We start from the raw sequence: 16272 nt of genomic DNA, 5'->3' as shown, positions 1-16272 counted from the left end.
ATCAATTATCCGGCAAGCTTGGGACCGGCAGAGTCCCAGATTTGTGGATATGCCGGTTTTCTGGAGACAGTCTCAATATAAACTTAGAATATATAATAAACTATGAAAAGTAAAAAGTTAAATTGTATTTAACAAATTCAAACTGATAAACTTCTAAAGCAGGGTCCATTTGATATTTATAAATCCACTTAAAATTCTTGAAATATATGATACTGTCCCATGTATACAGTAAAATGTTTATATGATGAAAATTAGACAAAACAGCAAGGAACATGATTTTATTTAAAAGACACAGATACAAATTAATATGATATATCAAACCCTGTGCTCAACTGGTACTTATTTTTACCGATCCCGAAAGGATGACAGGCAAAGTCAATCTCGGCGGAATTTGAACTCGGAATGTTATTCCGGAAAATATGCTGCTAGACATTTAATTCGGTTTTCTAGGGATTTTGCCAGTTTACTGTTTTCAGTGTCATAAAATAATAATGATTTCTAAAACACGCACTACAGGGCTTCAAATTTTGTTGTTAGGAACAATTCAAATCAAATCAACCTCAGTGCTTCGCTGCAATGAGGTTAGACAAAATTGATAACGGTATCAAAAGATTTAAGTGGCATGGTTAAATACCGACAAGCATTTTGTGCGACGATGTAACAACAAGTCTCTTTACGTTGACGCTAGACAATCTATACATCAAGAAAATGGAGTGGTTACAGGGTTATATAATATAATAATGAAATTATTGTATACAGTGCTCAGGTGCACCACAACTTGTCAGAAAGTGCGTATAGAGTATATGCAGTAATGTACAAATGTCTGGAAAGCGAACAATGTATGAGTCAGATACATGTTTGTGTGTGTATGGAGGGGAGAAAATCAGGTGTAGTGTTGGCGAATCTCAGAAAGCATGGAAGTTTTGAAGGATGCAGTGCTCCGACAACTAACAACTGATGCCGGCAGTTTGTTCCATGCTTCAGCAACTCTCAGCGTGAAAAAATGTTTCCTAAAGTCATGGGAGCTGTGCTGTTTTCTGACTTTGTAAATATGACCACGGGTGTTAGACGGGTGGAGTTTGAAAAGGTGCTCAGAGTTATTGTTTGTAAGATGGTTGATGGTTCTCTCTCAGGTCCATATTTACGGAATTCTACATGTCTCAAGTGAAAAAGCAAAACTGATCCCATCAGGTTCGTTGATTATATGTTTATTGCGACCCAAAGCAAAACACGCGAGAACACGTCGTTGTGCAATCATTCCATGCTTAGGATAGAGCTGAGGTAGCTTCGAAATTAATGAACTAATGAATTTAGGGACGCTATTGTTCTAAACTGAACAGAGTGGATCTAATGAGGAAATATGAAAACTCAAAAATAATACGGAGATGTACCTGCATAGCAAGTGATTTGATCTGAGATCGTGTGCTGAAACGAAAACAATTGCAGCGTGGAAGGTGTGTGTAATCCATTTAAGAAACACACAAAAGCCGTTCGATTCACTTCAACATTTAAGTTTAATTTGTCAAAATATTTTCGTCGCTTTAAGACCGCGACCTGTTCACTGACAAAAATCCGTGCTGGTTTCTTTAATACATGTTTGAAAGAAAGTTGTTCAAAGATAGAGAGACAGAGATAGAGAGACAGAGATAGAGAGAGAGAGAGAGATATTCGTATGTATCCATATATATGTATGTCTGTATATACATTTGTATATATCGTTTTAGATAATTTGCTGACGCTGTTCGCACCGAATAACGCTGCTTTTCAGAATCAACCTTCCAGTACCATTCCCCAGATTCAAGCTGATCCAGCCTTAAAAGAGGGTAAGTGAAGCTCTAAATATTCTTTTGCCAAATAAAAACATAAAACTTGCTATATGTCCAACTGAGTTAAGGGCACTGTGTGTGTGTGTGTGGTGTGTGTGTGTATGTGTGTGTGTGTGTGTGTGTGTGTGTGTGTGTGTGTGTGTGTGTGTGTGTGGTGTGTGTGTGTGTGTGTACGTATGCGGGAGGCGTATAGCTGTCCAATAAGTTTTCATAAAAGAAAAACAATTATCGGGCATGGCTCAGCATGAAACCGTTCGGTAGCATAAATTGGCTGTTATGAGATTATATAAGTGTGTATACACATTATATAAATTTTACACACACACACACACACACACACACACACACACACACACACACACAATATATATATATATATATATATATGCACAAACACACATTCACACGCAAAAACAACATAAAGAGAGAGGAGAAGAGAGAGAGAGGAGAAGAGAGAGAGAGATTTCTATGTTTTTCCGTAAAGATTTACAAATTATCCAACATACAAATGATTCGTTATGCTCAGACCTTAGACGATTTCGACTGAATTAGCAATCTCATTAGACAAGCGAAATAACATCTAATACTAAAATATTCAAATATTCAAGACGCTTTGATATTTGATGTTCGCTAAATACCATAAAAACATCAAACATTCTTGCAGATATTTTTCTATGTTTTACAGGTGTTTCGCTTTTTTTTTTTTTCTTTTTACAAATTGAATAGTAACGTCTAACAGAAGCCTGTTGAATATTTGAATAGTTAATCATTAAATGTTATTTCGTCTCGCGTATAAATATCGTTAATTCCATCGAAATTTTTTTTTTAAGATCTGAGAAATCCTGTTACTTGTATATTGAACATTTGTTCTGTAAATCTTTACGAATCTATTATTGGGCTTTCTCTCTGTTACTTGTGTGTGTGTGTGTGTGTGTGTGTGTGTGTGTGTGTGTGTGTGTGTGTGTGTGTGTGTGTGTGTGTGTGTGTGTGTGTGTGTGTGTGTGTGTGTGTTTGAAGTATATTACGTTTCTTTAAAGCAACGAGCTAGCTGAATCGTTAGCGCATCGGGCGAAATGTTTAGTGGTACTTTATGTTCCGGCACTTTACGTTCTGAGTTCAAATTGCACCGAGGTCGACTTTGCCTTTCATCTTTTCGGGACAGATAAAATAAGTACCAGTTAAGCAGTGGGGTCGATGTAATCGACCAGCCCTTACCGGGGAAAAATTTCAGACCTTGTGCTTATGGTAGAAATGATTATACTATGTTCCTTTCTATCGGGTATTGAAATATGCAGCTTGTGTGTAAGGGTGAAATCTGAGATATTCCTTTTGCAAGTCATTAATGATTAATTCTCATGGCAGACTAATTTACCTTCTTTTACAACACACATACACACACACACACATATATATGTGCATGTGTGTGTCTGTATGTAATTTTTAACATATATAGATACGTTAAAAAATGTGTGTATGTATTTTTGTATGTCTGTCTGTCTGTCTGTCTGTCTGTCTGTCTGTCTGTCTGTATGTATGTATGTATGTATGTATGTATGTATGTATGTATTTTTGTATGTCTGAATGTATGTATGTATGTATGTATGTATGTATGTATGTATGTATGTATATGTCAGATCACTTTTAGTTAGTGCTACTGGTTAAATGTAACAGAACAATCTGTCGCATGATCGGGTCGTCAGCAACTAAAGCGGTAACCCTAACGAGCTTTGCTTAATAAGGGAGAGTGGTTTTCGTTGGATCGTCCTGTACGATGACAAACAAAACCTGTTAAAGGGAGATAAACACAGTAGTGTCAGCGGCCATCATACAGATGGGAGTGAGAGATCCCTAGACTTTGTTTAGACATCTCTGCAGGAGAAGAAAATTCCAAAATAGCAACCCTCCTCATTGCGAAGCCGGAGGTCTTGCTCCTGCTTGTTTCTGGACTACTTGGCTTTCGTGGTTGAGAGTGTTCACATGTTGTACAAGCTGCTATTGACTTTAAATTTTAGCACGGGCGTTGCTTGGTGCGACAATTTTAGAAAATTCTTACCTCAAAGTAACAAATTTTTCTTTTTTGTCTCTTTCGTCTCTAGCGATAGTGAAATATCATGCGGTGCGCGGAATATTGTGGACTCCGGGCATGCACAATGGTAAGCTGAGAACACTGTCAGATGACGCTTCAGACCTACTAACTGTCAAACTGAAACGTAAGTATCTGCGTGCGCACAGACACACACATACAAATGCATACCAGAGGTTGTGGTGCCTAAAATTTCAAGTGCTATGCGATTCTCATGTGTGAAAAAGATGTGACGTATGCGATTGGGTATTTATACGGTTACAGAGGACAATGGAAATCATATCACCATTGAAAGATGCTCTCTCGTAGTTTTTTTTTTTTTTTTTTGGACGCAAAGTACGTGGATTACAGTTTATGAATTCGGTTAATGTTCTTTAACTCCAAACTCTGCCGTGATCGAGCAGACTCTTGATCAAAAGCATTCCATTCTTGACCGTCCTGTACTTTCCTCTGTACAGGGAACAAAAGAGGAGTGCATTATCCAATGTACCGTTTCTTAAGAGAATGAGGTGTGAATCGAGGGAGATTTGGCTGTTCTTTCTAATAGGTCGAGTGATAACGTTGAGACCATTTCCTTGGATTCGTTATGGAGTCAGACGCTTGTGATAGATTAAGGAGTAAAGAATGATATAAATAGGAGCGTGTGTTATTAGAAGTGATACTAAACGCAGGAGTGGCTGTGTGGTAAGTAGCTTGCTAACCAACCACATGGTTCCGGGTTCAGTCCCACTGCGTGGCATCTTCGGCAAGTGTCTTCTGCTATAGCCCCGGGCCGACCAATGCCTTGTGAGTGGATTTGGTAGACGGAAACTGAAAGAAGCCTGTCGTATATATGTATATATATGTGTGTGTGTATGTGTTTGTCCCCCTAGCATTGCTTGACAACCGATGCTGGTGTGTTTACGCCCCCGTCACTTAGCGGTGCGGCAAAAGAGACCGATAGAATAAGTACTGGGCTTACAAAGAATAAGTCCCGGGATCGATTTGCTCGACTAAAGGCGGTGCTCCAGCATGGCCGCAGTCAAATGACTGAAACAAATAAAAGAGTAAATACATCACTAATGAACAGAAGGAAGAATTTGAGAAGCATTACTAAACCTTGGATCATATCAGAATTGACGATCAGAGGAGAATTGCACCCGTTGTAACGGTGCAATATGACGACAAGCTTCTGATTTTAAAAATGACAAAACAGCTATCGTCTATTGATAGACAAAATGGTTAAGTTCTCATGACAAAAGTTTTGCTGATGTCAAAAGCAACATTACTTTTACCCAGAGACCAATGGTAAGTGGCATTGAAGAGCAACTCCTAGGGTATACCTAGTTCTACGGAGCCAATACTAAAGGCCAGTAGAAAGGATATATATATATATATATAATGTTCATTACTTGATAGACGGACGACGACATTAGCGTAGTAATACATTATATACTTTTTACACACAGTTTGTACTGTTCACTAACAAATAGTGCCAAGAGTAGGGAGTAGTTTGGCATTCGCAAACACACAGATATGAATGTGTAATATATATATATATATATATATATATTATATATATATATATATATATATATATATAGTGTGTGTGTGTGTGTGTGTGTGAAGGCTAGAAAGCAGGTTCAGGGGCGCACAATTTGAAGATGGTGGAAAGGATGCTGTCAAGCGGTCGGGCGAGTTTTCGCACCGGTAACTGATGAGAAGAAAGGAGAGATTTATTGAGAGCGTGCAATATAGAGTTGGAGATGAAGGGGACAAAAATAATGTGGAAGTTTTTTTTTATTTTCCAGCAGAATTGTTGTTAATAGAACGATCTTGGTTAATGAGTGTACAGAGTAGTGGTGGGAGTAGATTGAGTGTTTATGCCTCTAACTTTATGTGCATATAACTCTACGTATATACCATATTGTTTCTTTACACTACAGATCCAAGCGATCTTTGGCTTTCAGTATATATCACTGCTGGATTGCTAATGAAACTAAAACAATCCGGGAAAATACAAAAATAGACTTGAATGTGTCGTGTAAGCGAAACGAATATGTACATGTTTTGAATATTATTATTATAGATTTCAAGCCAGCGAGCTTAGCACGCCGAGCGAAATGCGTAGCCGTATTTCGTCTGCTGCTACGTTCTGAGTTCAAATTCCGCCGAGGTCGACTTTGCCTTTCATCCTTTCGGGGTCGATAAATTAAGTACCAGTTACGCACTAGAGTCGATGTAATCGACTTAATCCGTTTGTCCCCTCTGTGTTTAGCCCCTTGTGGGTAGTAAAGAAATAGGTATTTCGTCTGTCATTAAGTTTTGAGTTCAAATTCCACCGAGGTCGACTTTGCCTTTCATCATTTCGGGGGTCAATAGATTAGGTACCAGTTGCGTACTGAGGTCGGTCTAATCGACCGGCCCCCTCCCAAAAAATTTCGGGCCTTGTTCCTAGAGTAAAAAAGATAATTATTACAGATTTCCCTTTTTAATTCGTAAGAGTAATTTTTTCAAATTATTATGCTAACGTACAAAAGAGGAAACATTTCTTATTTTAAAAGTGTATTTGAAAGTAACTGCAAATTAGAAACTGATTTCCCCATAACTTTCTTGTTTCCTTCTCTTTCCTCCCTCCTCCCCACCCACTATTCCTCTCCTTATCGCCCGCTCCCCACCTTCTATTTCCTCCCTACTATCTTCAAACCTGAAAACCTTGGCTGCTTCATTGTCAGGAGCTGCCTCACTGTCGATACTACCCCTATCAAACACATCCCCACCCGTCTCTGCACCTCTGGTTGTTGCCCTTACTCCTACATCCATGACATCACCCATGACCTCTACACTTTCAATTCCTTCCCCTTCTCCACCAGCCCCTCTTGCCTCATTTTTCGCCATGGATATCACCTCTCTTTACTCTGTCATTCCTCACAACAAAGGCCTCCAATGTTTTCTTAACCTCTGCATTATGCTCTATCCCAATACCTCTACATTCCTCCATGTAGCCGAACTGGTTGTCAACTTCCATCGCTTTTCCTTCATGGGAGAGATATGTGAGCATTTCACTGGAGTGTCTATGAGAACACGGATGGACCCAACTATGCCAGCTTATTTATTGGCTACGTTGAGTCCCAGATTTTATTCGATTTACTTTCAGCGGACATGTACCTCTTACATAGTGTTATAACTTTCCTATTTCCCAACCATTTTAATACATGTCCACTCTTCCATTTATTTATCACTTATATATTTTCTTCAGTGTTTTTTCTTACCTTTCACTTCCCCTACGCCTTCCTCTTGCATACAGTATGATCATACCAACACACCATCCTCCCACATCCCCCTTATCCCAATCCATTTCACTCACACACCCCTCCCCTATGTCTGTCTCTATACACAGATATCTTCCTATACATGCACACAGCCTTGCCTCCTCCCCATAGAATCACATTCCCACCTAGCCGCTAACTCTTTTCTTTGTTTGCCGCCACCTTCCTCCTTTATATTTTTCTATTCTTTTTTGGGTGGGCGATGAAGGATTAGTGTCCGAAATGTCAAAACTCTTTCCCTTCCCTTTAAGCATTAAATAAATACAGTTATTGAAACTTGCTCCTTTTAGGACTTCCTTTTTTGCTCATTGTGTGTGTGTGTGTGTGTAATATAAATTAGACAATTTAACGAAGAAATCTGTAATAACAACATCTACATATTCATTTTGCTCACTCTGGAAATCCCGGATCGTTTTAGTTTCATTAGTAATTATGCAGTTATATGTGTCTTAAACCAAAGATCACCCAGACCCACACATCTATTCCTATTCTCCATAAACATCTTTCTCGTCTCTTACACACACACACACACACATACACAAATTCACAGATACATATACACAGCACATACACATTTAATCACTTCTTCAACTTTACCAAATCCTAAATTTTGGGGGGCAGTGGGCTGGGTTGTCGATTGATTCACTAAAAATGAAAGAAAAGAATTATTCTCAGCCACACTCACTTAACTCACTGAATCCTTTTTTTTTCCCCTTTCTTTCTTTCTTATCCCATTGATGATCATTACTGCCACCACCACCACTATGAATAATTACTGCCTCCAGATTTACATATCACAGTTCAAAAGGCCCAAATCATCAACCGTGACATCTCTGCCAACAATGGTGTCATTCATACCATTGACACAGTCTTATTCCCTCCATCAAAAAATGTTATTGGTTAAATGCTGCCACAATTACTAATGATACTGCAATGGCTATAGCAACCATCAAAATAAAGCCAAGAACAACACTACTGTCAATAAAGAGGAGAGACATGAATAAAGGCAACATTGTAATACTATTTTTTATTGTTCTTTTATTTTTTTATGCTTTTATTTGTTTCAGTCATTTGACTGCAGCCATGCTGAATGACCAACTTGACCCCAGGACTTATTTCTTAAGCCTAGTATTTATTCTATCGGTTTCTTTTGCCGAGCCACTAAGTTACGGGGACGTAAACACACCAACACCGATTGTCAAGCAGTGATGGAGACAAACACAGACACACACACATATATATATATATATCGTGCTGGTGGCACATAAAAGCACCCACTACACTCTCAAAGGGGTTGATGTTAGGAAGGGCATCCAGCAGTAGAAACTCTACCAGATCAGATTGGAGCCTGGTGCAGCCATCTGGTTCGCCAGTCCTCAGTCAAATCATCCAACCGATGCTAGCATGGATAGTGGATGTTAAACGATGATGATGATGATGATATACACAAGAGGCTTCTTTCAGTTTCCGCCTACCAAATCCACTCACAAAGTTTTGGTCAGCCAAAGGCTATAGTAGAAGACACTTGCCCAAGGTACCACACAGTAGGACTGAACCTTGAACCATGTAATTGGTAAGATAGCTTCTTACCACACAGCTACAGCTGTTGGTTTTTATTTTTTATCATAGGCGGAAAATTTTACATTCATTTATTATTATGAATCTCAAATTTAACCAGAGTCAACTTACTCCTTCATCCTCGTAAATATATATATATATATTATAAAATTTTGTGTTTGTATCTTTAACGTCATTCATGACTGATTATTTCAAGAATGGCTGAAAGTTGCTTTTCTGCATTAATACACAAAAAAAATTGTTTCCAGTTCCAAGGGTTGTAGAGTCTAAAAATGTACTGCAATTCATGTCAGACAAAAATGGCAGGTGTGTAAAGGTACATTAGTTGAAATATTCCATTGCTGGCACCATGGAAAAATCAAAAGTTTTAATTGCAGTATTATAAAGGAACATACACACACAATGATACATATAAGTAATATAAATTAGTTTGTAATAATATGAAATATAGCAGGACAACTGCACGCAGAAAAAATCATGGTACCCCAAAACTTTAATTATTCTCAGAATTAAATAAAATATCTACTTCTGTCTTTGACCCGAGAGCTCTGCCATTTCGTTCCTTCCAATATATCTTTTTCACCTATTTTTCATGGCATATAATCGATGTCATGACTTTTCTCATAACTCCCATATTACTGCTTTGGATGATAGTCAACAAGGCTGACGAGAGTTTCATTGAAAACAATGCCATTCTAATCAGTTTCAACTTCCACCATAACCAGCTGAAAGAGAAAGATTATATACCATTGTATACCAAGTGGTAGCGATGTTAACTTCACAGTGATCTTAGCTGACAATTAATTCTATCTAGCATGCGAAAGTAGGTTCTTAATAAATTTTGAAAATCAGTGATCTTTGGACACTAAATGAGCACAGTTTTGATTCTTTCCACATCTGAAGAATCCTCTACATAAGCGTCATCCATGCTCTCTGCTGTTATATAAGTGCGACTAACTGATAAAAGGCTACAAGCATTATTAGGAAAGCATGCATGTCAAAGAACATTTTCTCATAATTTATAAATCTACAGATGCCGCAGCCTCACAGTATGCATATACATTATCAGCCATGGTATCTTTAGATACTTTGGTGAACAAAAAATTTTTTAAACCTATTCTTTCATAGTGAAAACCAAACTGCAATCTTTAAATTGATATCATCTCTGAACAGCATTAAGATTTGGATGGCAAATGCTCTGCTAATCTAAATGGACCTGGGGCCTAATCAAGGCTAAATTTGCTATCCTCACTCCACCTGCTTTCTACAATATGGAAGATGACTTGCATAGATTTGTCAATTAGCTAGTGACATCCAACTTACAAAAACAAAATAGTCAATTTAGTTTGTTAGCCAATTAGCCTTGGCTTAAATCTTTGACTCTGCATTTAAAAGTGTCATGCACCTAAATTTAAACAATATTGTCCCCTACCCATGTGTTTGTTAAAAAAACATTATTCTCAAGATCACCTAACTGGGAATTGCTGCACTCTAGCAGTTGCAGTACACATCTAGGACCAAAACAACAGTAAACAAATTATGTATGTTCAAATACAGTTCTTATCACCAATCTTATTGTCTTGGAAATATTCTCCCTGTACAGCAGTTCAATACTCAACTTACAACAGGCCAACTTCACTGGGTAGAAACAATGTCCAGCTTCATACGAATTAGCTTCTCATAGTAAATACGAAGCTTAACAATACATAGGCTATCAACAATGTTGTTCAAAATTTATTATTGTGATTATTTTGGCTGGTGCTATTCGGGGGGGGGGGGCTTTCTTTTGTCCACGTTGTCTTGGGGAGAATAAAACCTACTGATTTAGTCTTCATGAAAAGATTTTCTAAGGTTTCCATGTATTATAATGATTTCAGAAGTAATGTTTTTCTCAGGACTAGTAATTTCACTTTTATTTTGTATTATGCATTTTGTGAATGATAATGTCATGGGTTATCAGTTTCCAATTGTGAAAGAAAGGAAGGAATACCAGTACAATATGGGCAAAATTAAAACCATGAGATACTTTTAGCTCCACGCATTGGTTTATCATATTTACTTCCTTTGCTTCTATAGATGTCTTTCATTGATAATATATATATCATACATAAGGTGACAAGGTGGCAGAATCATTAACATGCCAAGTACAATGCGTAGTGGCATTTCGTCCTTCTTTACGTTCCAAGTTCAAATTCTGCCGAGGTCAAATTTGCCTCCCATTCTTTTGGGGTTGATAAAATAAGTACCAGTTGAACATTGGGGTCAAAGTAATTGACTAATCCTCTCCCCCAACTTGCTGGCCTCATACCAAAATTTGAAACCAATATATATCATACATATACGGTGCGACTCAGGCAGTTCTATCTACCAAGTTACACTCACAAAGAATTTATCACCCCAGAGTAGGATTACATCCAAATTGCTGCATACTGGAATTGAACCCAGAACTATATGATTGTCCAAGTGAACTTAACCATAACAATCATGCCTCAGCATTCATCTACATGACCATAAACCATTTCTTCATAAATGTTTTATGAAGGTCATCATCAATCTGGCTCTCGAACACCTTTATTCCTTCATTCAAATATATTTGGACATGTTTCAGTCACCCAAACCACAACAGTATTTTTCTTCAATTCTCTATCTGTACAGAGTAAAAACATCAACAAGGATACTTCTTCGTATTTCTTCATGGTCATTCAACTCACTGAAAACAATAGCCAAATCTCTTTCAAATAATACCCTACCAAGGACAGACACATTTGGTACTGTACTTCTAGAAACATCATCTAAAATAAAGAATGGAATCACCAAAACTGACTTAAGTTTGGTCATAGGTTTGCCAACCATCCATAGATAAATATTTTTTTACGTCCATTTTCTCCCTGCTTGCATAGGACAGATGGAATTTGCTGAGACAAGTTTTCTACAGCTGTATGCAAGACATTCCTGTCAACAACCTTCACTTGTTTCCAACCAAAGAAATATTTCCCCTTGGCTGGACATGTTTACACAGAATAGGAATGAATGAATGAATGACACTAATTTCGTTTGAGAATAACATCAAGAATACATCATGTGTTTGTAGAATGCTCAGCCACATATATGCTAATTCAATAAGCATGTAATTCAGTTGATTGGGTGGGTACTCATTGTTGAAACCAGGGAAGATTTGTTATTTTATATTTCCCCTTAAGGCAGTGAGCTGGCAGAATCATTAGCACACCAGACGAAATGCTTAGCAGTATTTTGTTTGTCATTACATTCTGAATTCAAATTCCGCCAAGGCTGACTTTATCTTTCATCCTTTAGGGATCGATAAATTAACTACCAATTACATATTGGGGCCGATGCAATCGACTACCCCCTTCCCAAAAAATTTCAGGCTTTGTGCCTTTAGTAGAAAGGATTATTTTATAAATCCTCTAATCATTTCTAACATAGGCAGAAAACAAGAAATCTGAGGTAGGGACAAGTCCATCGAAATCAAACCACCACCCCAATATTTTACAGATCAACTTTTGAAAGATATCTGACAAAAATCAACCTTGACAAGATTTGAACTAAATATAACTATATACTGCAAGTCATGTAGTCCAACATTCAACCAATTTCTGCCACTCTATAGCAACAGCAACAATGATTTCTGACATAGGCACAAGGCCACAAATTTGGGGGACAGAGTAGTTGATTAGCACTTACTATTAGCACCAAAAGAATGAAGGGCGAAGTTGAAAACCAGAATGTAAAGAAGGTAACTAAATACTGCAAAGCATTTAATCTGTCATTCAATCACAATAACAATTAAAAAGAAAGAAAAGAGGGGCGAAAAGCTAATCCAATTCTTTACTTTTAATTTATTAATGTTCATAATAAATGAAGATTAGAAAGGAAAAGAACAAGCAATATATATATATATATATAATATATATATATATATATATATACATAATGTATACAAATACATATTTAGGTATAAAGGAGAAGGAATAAAATTTTAAACAAGCCAATACCCCTCTGTTGTCAGAATTGAAGCTATATCATTTTAGATACAGCCCATGTATGAATGAAGACAAAGAAGACAACCCCACTTACACTACAAGCACCATGATGCCATGTTATAGCTCTCAATTTCATGTATGCACAGTATACCATTTTTTTTCTTTTCCTTTTTTTTTTTGTTTTTTCAAACACCATTGTGGTTACTTAAGTCCACACACATTTTCATTTTATTTAATATTCTCAAGATGGGCAATCAGTAGAAGCCTTATCAGATTAAAATTTATGTAAATTGTTTCCTGACAATGGAATATAAGAAAAAAAATCATTTTTAAGAAACCAAGGGGAAAAATATAAATAGAAAAAAATATATATATATAAAAAAAAATTACAGATCCTTATATATATAAAACTATATTAACATCACAAGATATTCATTTCAGAAATTTGCTGAACTAGTTAGTGCAATAAGGATCACATTGAAGAAAGAAAGAAAGAAAATTTATACAGATGAGTCGATCCCCTGTATATGATTAGTACTTATTTTATTAAGGAGATGAAAGACAAAGAGATGAAAACAAAGCCAGTCATTGTAGGGATTTAAACTCAGAATGAAAGTGGGGGTGTAACCAAATATTCTGATGTATTTTGTTGAACATGTCAGCATTTCTACCAAGCCGTAGTGTTCGCAAATAATGCCAATTAATAATAAACCCACAAAATGAAGAATGTGTCACCAATGTAGCAAGGACCACATCATAGTGATCACAGTGGTCAGTGAAGTAAAGACTACATCACAAAGATGACTCAAGGAATAAGATGTGGTCAGTACAACTCAGGCCACTATTACAGAAGAACCCCTTAAAGAACAGGATACAGTCAATAATAAAACATGATACAGAAACAAGAATTATTCCATAAAAAATGAAGATCACATTGTTATGTTCACATTAATAGGTGTGAAAGAAGCAAATTACTCAGTTGCAAAGAAAGTTATCTGAAGAATATGCTGTGTGTGCGTGTGTGCGTGCGTGTGTGTGGTCAGAGCAGCAAGGACCATGCACTAGAAAACATAAGCTAAAGAATAAGAGGCAATGGCCAGTAGAGCAATGACCACACATTACAAAATGTAACCCAAGGAATGTGAATAACTGAAGAGATGGGGAGACGATAGTAGAAGAGGAACAGGCGGAGATGAAACAAAGAACAGAGGACATATACAAAAGAGTAAAAAAAATTTTTTAAACTTATTGTCGCTTCCTAAAATTCTAACTACAGTAACATTAAAAAGGAAAACCATCATCAAACAAAGAAACCAAGCAACAACTAACTATGCGAGGTGATGCTACTGTTTACTGATAGATGCTATAAGTGATGTAGGGAGTCCAGGTTGCGCAGGGATTTCTTTTCATCAGGCATATGGCATATTTTCATTTAGGTGTTTGAACCAACATCAGTATCCTACTGGGCTTTATTTCAATGCTTCTACTGAAAAAGAATGCAATGGTAAGCATGATTAAACAAACCTCATATCATGGGTGCTTATTTTAATGCCTCAGCCACCCTTCGGCCACAGATGAAAGGTATAGGCTAATCTATTTTCACTTAAAGACTACAAATACAGGCTTAAGTTTCAGTAAACATTATAAGCAGTTCTTGCCACTATGAATAAAGTTTATAGGATTGCTTCAGGGAAGGTTATGAATTTTCTAGGAAAGCAGGAGCAATGGGCTTACTGCTGCCTTTTTTAAATTACACGTGTTGCTTGGAGCCAATCTTCAGAATAATGTTACAAGATGAAGGACATTGGGAATGTTGTGCAGAGCCAAAGAATTAGAATCTGAAAAAAATTTATTATCATTGATGTGGAGAAATTAGACTAAATATTATAAGTCATTTAGTCTGGTACACTTCTATTTCTTCTAGTGCCCTCTTTCATAATAAAACAACACCACTGCATTATCACAATCATCAGCAGCATTAACATTACTGCCTCAATTATTATTACCTTCATCACATCACCACCATGAAACAGCAAGGCCCCTTCTCTGCAGTTGCTGAGCCTAGTCAATTATAACAGGCACATCTCCACAAACTTTCAAAGTCTCTTTAAAGCAGGCACTATACTAGCTTTCAAAGCAGCTTCTATCTAGTAACATTATCCAGCTCTATGCTGAAATCAAATCCTTCCCAATATGTCGACCTATCATATTTAAAATGAGGAGAAAAAAAGAGCCAACAGGCAGTTAGCTTCTATGTTGGAAAACACACATACTCACACAAATTAAATTTAAGAAAACAAAACAAGAGGATACAGTAAAAAATATACAGAACCTTAGCTAAGGACAGCTTTATTCAAGCAGAGCTGCACACACAATATATGCAGATACACTTGAAATTGTTTGGACGCCATTACGAGCTACGTGCTACATACTCCCTCACCCATCCCTCTACCCCAACACAAACCACCACCACAAAGACGCAGTAACAAGACACAGAAGAGAAAATTTCAAAAATGAGAACTTGTAGAGAGGGTGTGGTGTGGATGAACTAATTACACCAGTCATCAAATGGTTAAAAGGGAATAGGTAATTTTGGTAATTAAGGAGACCAGCACATCTTTTGAGCTTTTGAAAGTCTATTTATACAGAGAAATATATTAGAGAGAGATCACATATATATACTTGTAACTGGTGTGTATGTTTATGTAGGTGTGTGTATAGCTATACATGTAGATCACACATACGCATATACATGTATAGATGGATGTATCACTATACATGTCGCTCATACACAGGCATATACATACATGTGTGTGTGTGTGTTTAATCAATGTATATACATGTGCGTGTCTGTGCATGTGCTTACATACATAATATGTACATGTGTGCATGTGTAAACTGTGTGCGTCTGTGTGTACAACCATGTTTGTATACATATACTATATTTAATAGGTGCATATTACGGGAAGAAAGAGAGAGAGAGCATTTTATATACTATGTGTAGTGTTTGTATTCTTTATATACAGTGGTTATGTGTTTGCGTGTTTGTGCAAATGCGTGTAAGACTGTGTATGCACATGTTCTGGAACACTCATCAACCTCCCTAATTACCATTATCACTGTTTGTAGTAGTAGTAGTGGTGGTTGTTGGCGTACTACTACTACTACTAGCGTCAGAGGTGGTTGTAGAGGCATCAACAACAGGAGCAAGAGACATCATATAAGGAGGAGGTGGGACCTGCTGAGACGAATGTGACATGGCTGCCAGCTCTGACAACGGGACCTTAATGGCATCTTCATAGCTTGGTGGCAGAAGCATCTGGAAAAGAAAGACCAAACGCAAGTAAAGCTATGCTTAATATGCAGCTAAACAACGAGTAGAGAATAAAAGAGAACAACTGGAAAAAAAAAAAAAACTGGATGGTCATAGATGGAATGTTTTTGATCATAAGTCAACTCAGTCAATGCTAACT

At 37.1% G+C, this 16272-nt stretch overlaps 2 protein-coding genes across 2 annotated transcripts in view; one reads left to right on the top strand and one right to left on the bottom strand.

Annotated features, from left to right (window-relative positions):
* The window catches only part of LOC115219319 (transforming growth factor-beta-induced protein ig-h3-like), a 14959-nt gene extending 6719 nt beyond the window's left edge, over positions 1-8240 (top strand). The window contains exons 4-6 of the mRNA XM_029789481.2: positions 1725-1823; positions 3923-4036; positions 8003-8240. Coding sequence (XP_029645341.2) covers positions 1725-1823; positions 3923-4036; positions 8003-8121 — 332 coding nt within the window. The 3' untranslated portion in view covers positions 8122-8240. The remainder of the gene's footprint in view (positions 1-1724; positions 1824-3922; positions 4037-8002) is intronic.
* Positions 8241-12927: 4687 nt separating this feature from the next.
* LOC115218812 (lysosomal-associated transmembrane protein 4A) overlaps positions 12928-16272 on the bottom strand; it is a 30114-nt gene continuing 26769 nt past the window's right edge. The window contains exon 7 of the mRNA XM_029788749.2: positions 12928-16118. Within this exon, the coding sequence (XP_029644609.1) occupies positions 15903-16118 (216 nt within the window). The 3' untranslated portion in view covers positions 12928-15902. The remainder of the gene's footprint in view (positions 16119-16272) is intronic.

This window comes from Octopus sinensis, linkage group LG14 (genome assembly GCF_006345805.1).
Source record: "Octopus sinensis linkage group LG14, ASM634580v1, whole genome shotgun sequence".
In the NCBI taxonomy this organism is placed as follows: Eukaryota; Metazoa; Mollusca; class Cephalopoda; order Octopoda; family Octopodidae; genus Octopus; species Octopus sinensis.
The sequence above is the reverse complement of the archived record's forward strand: the minus strand, read 5'-3'. Positions and strand labels throughout refer to the sequence as shown.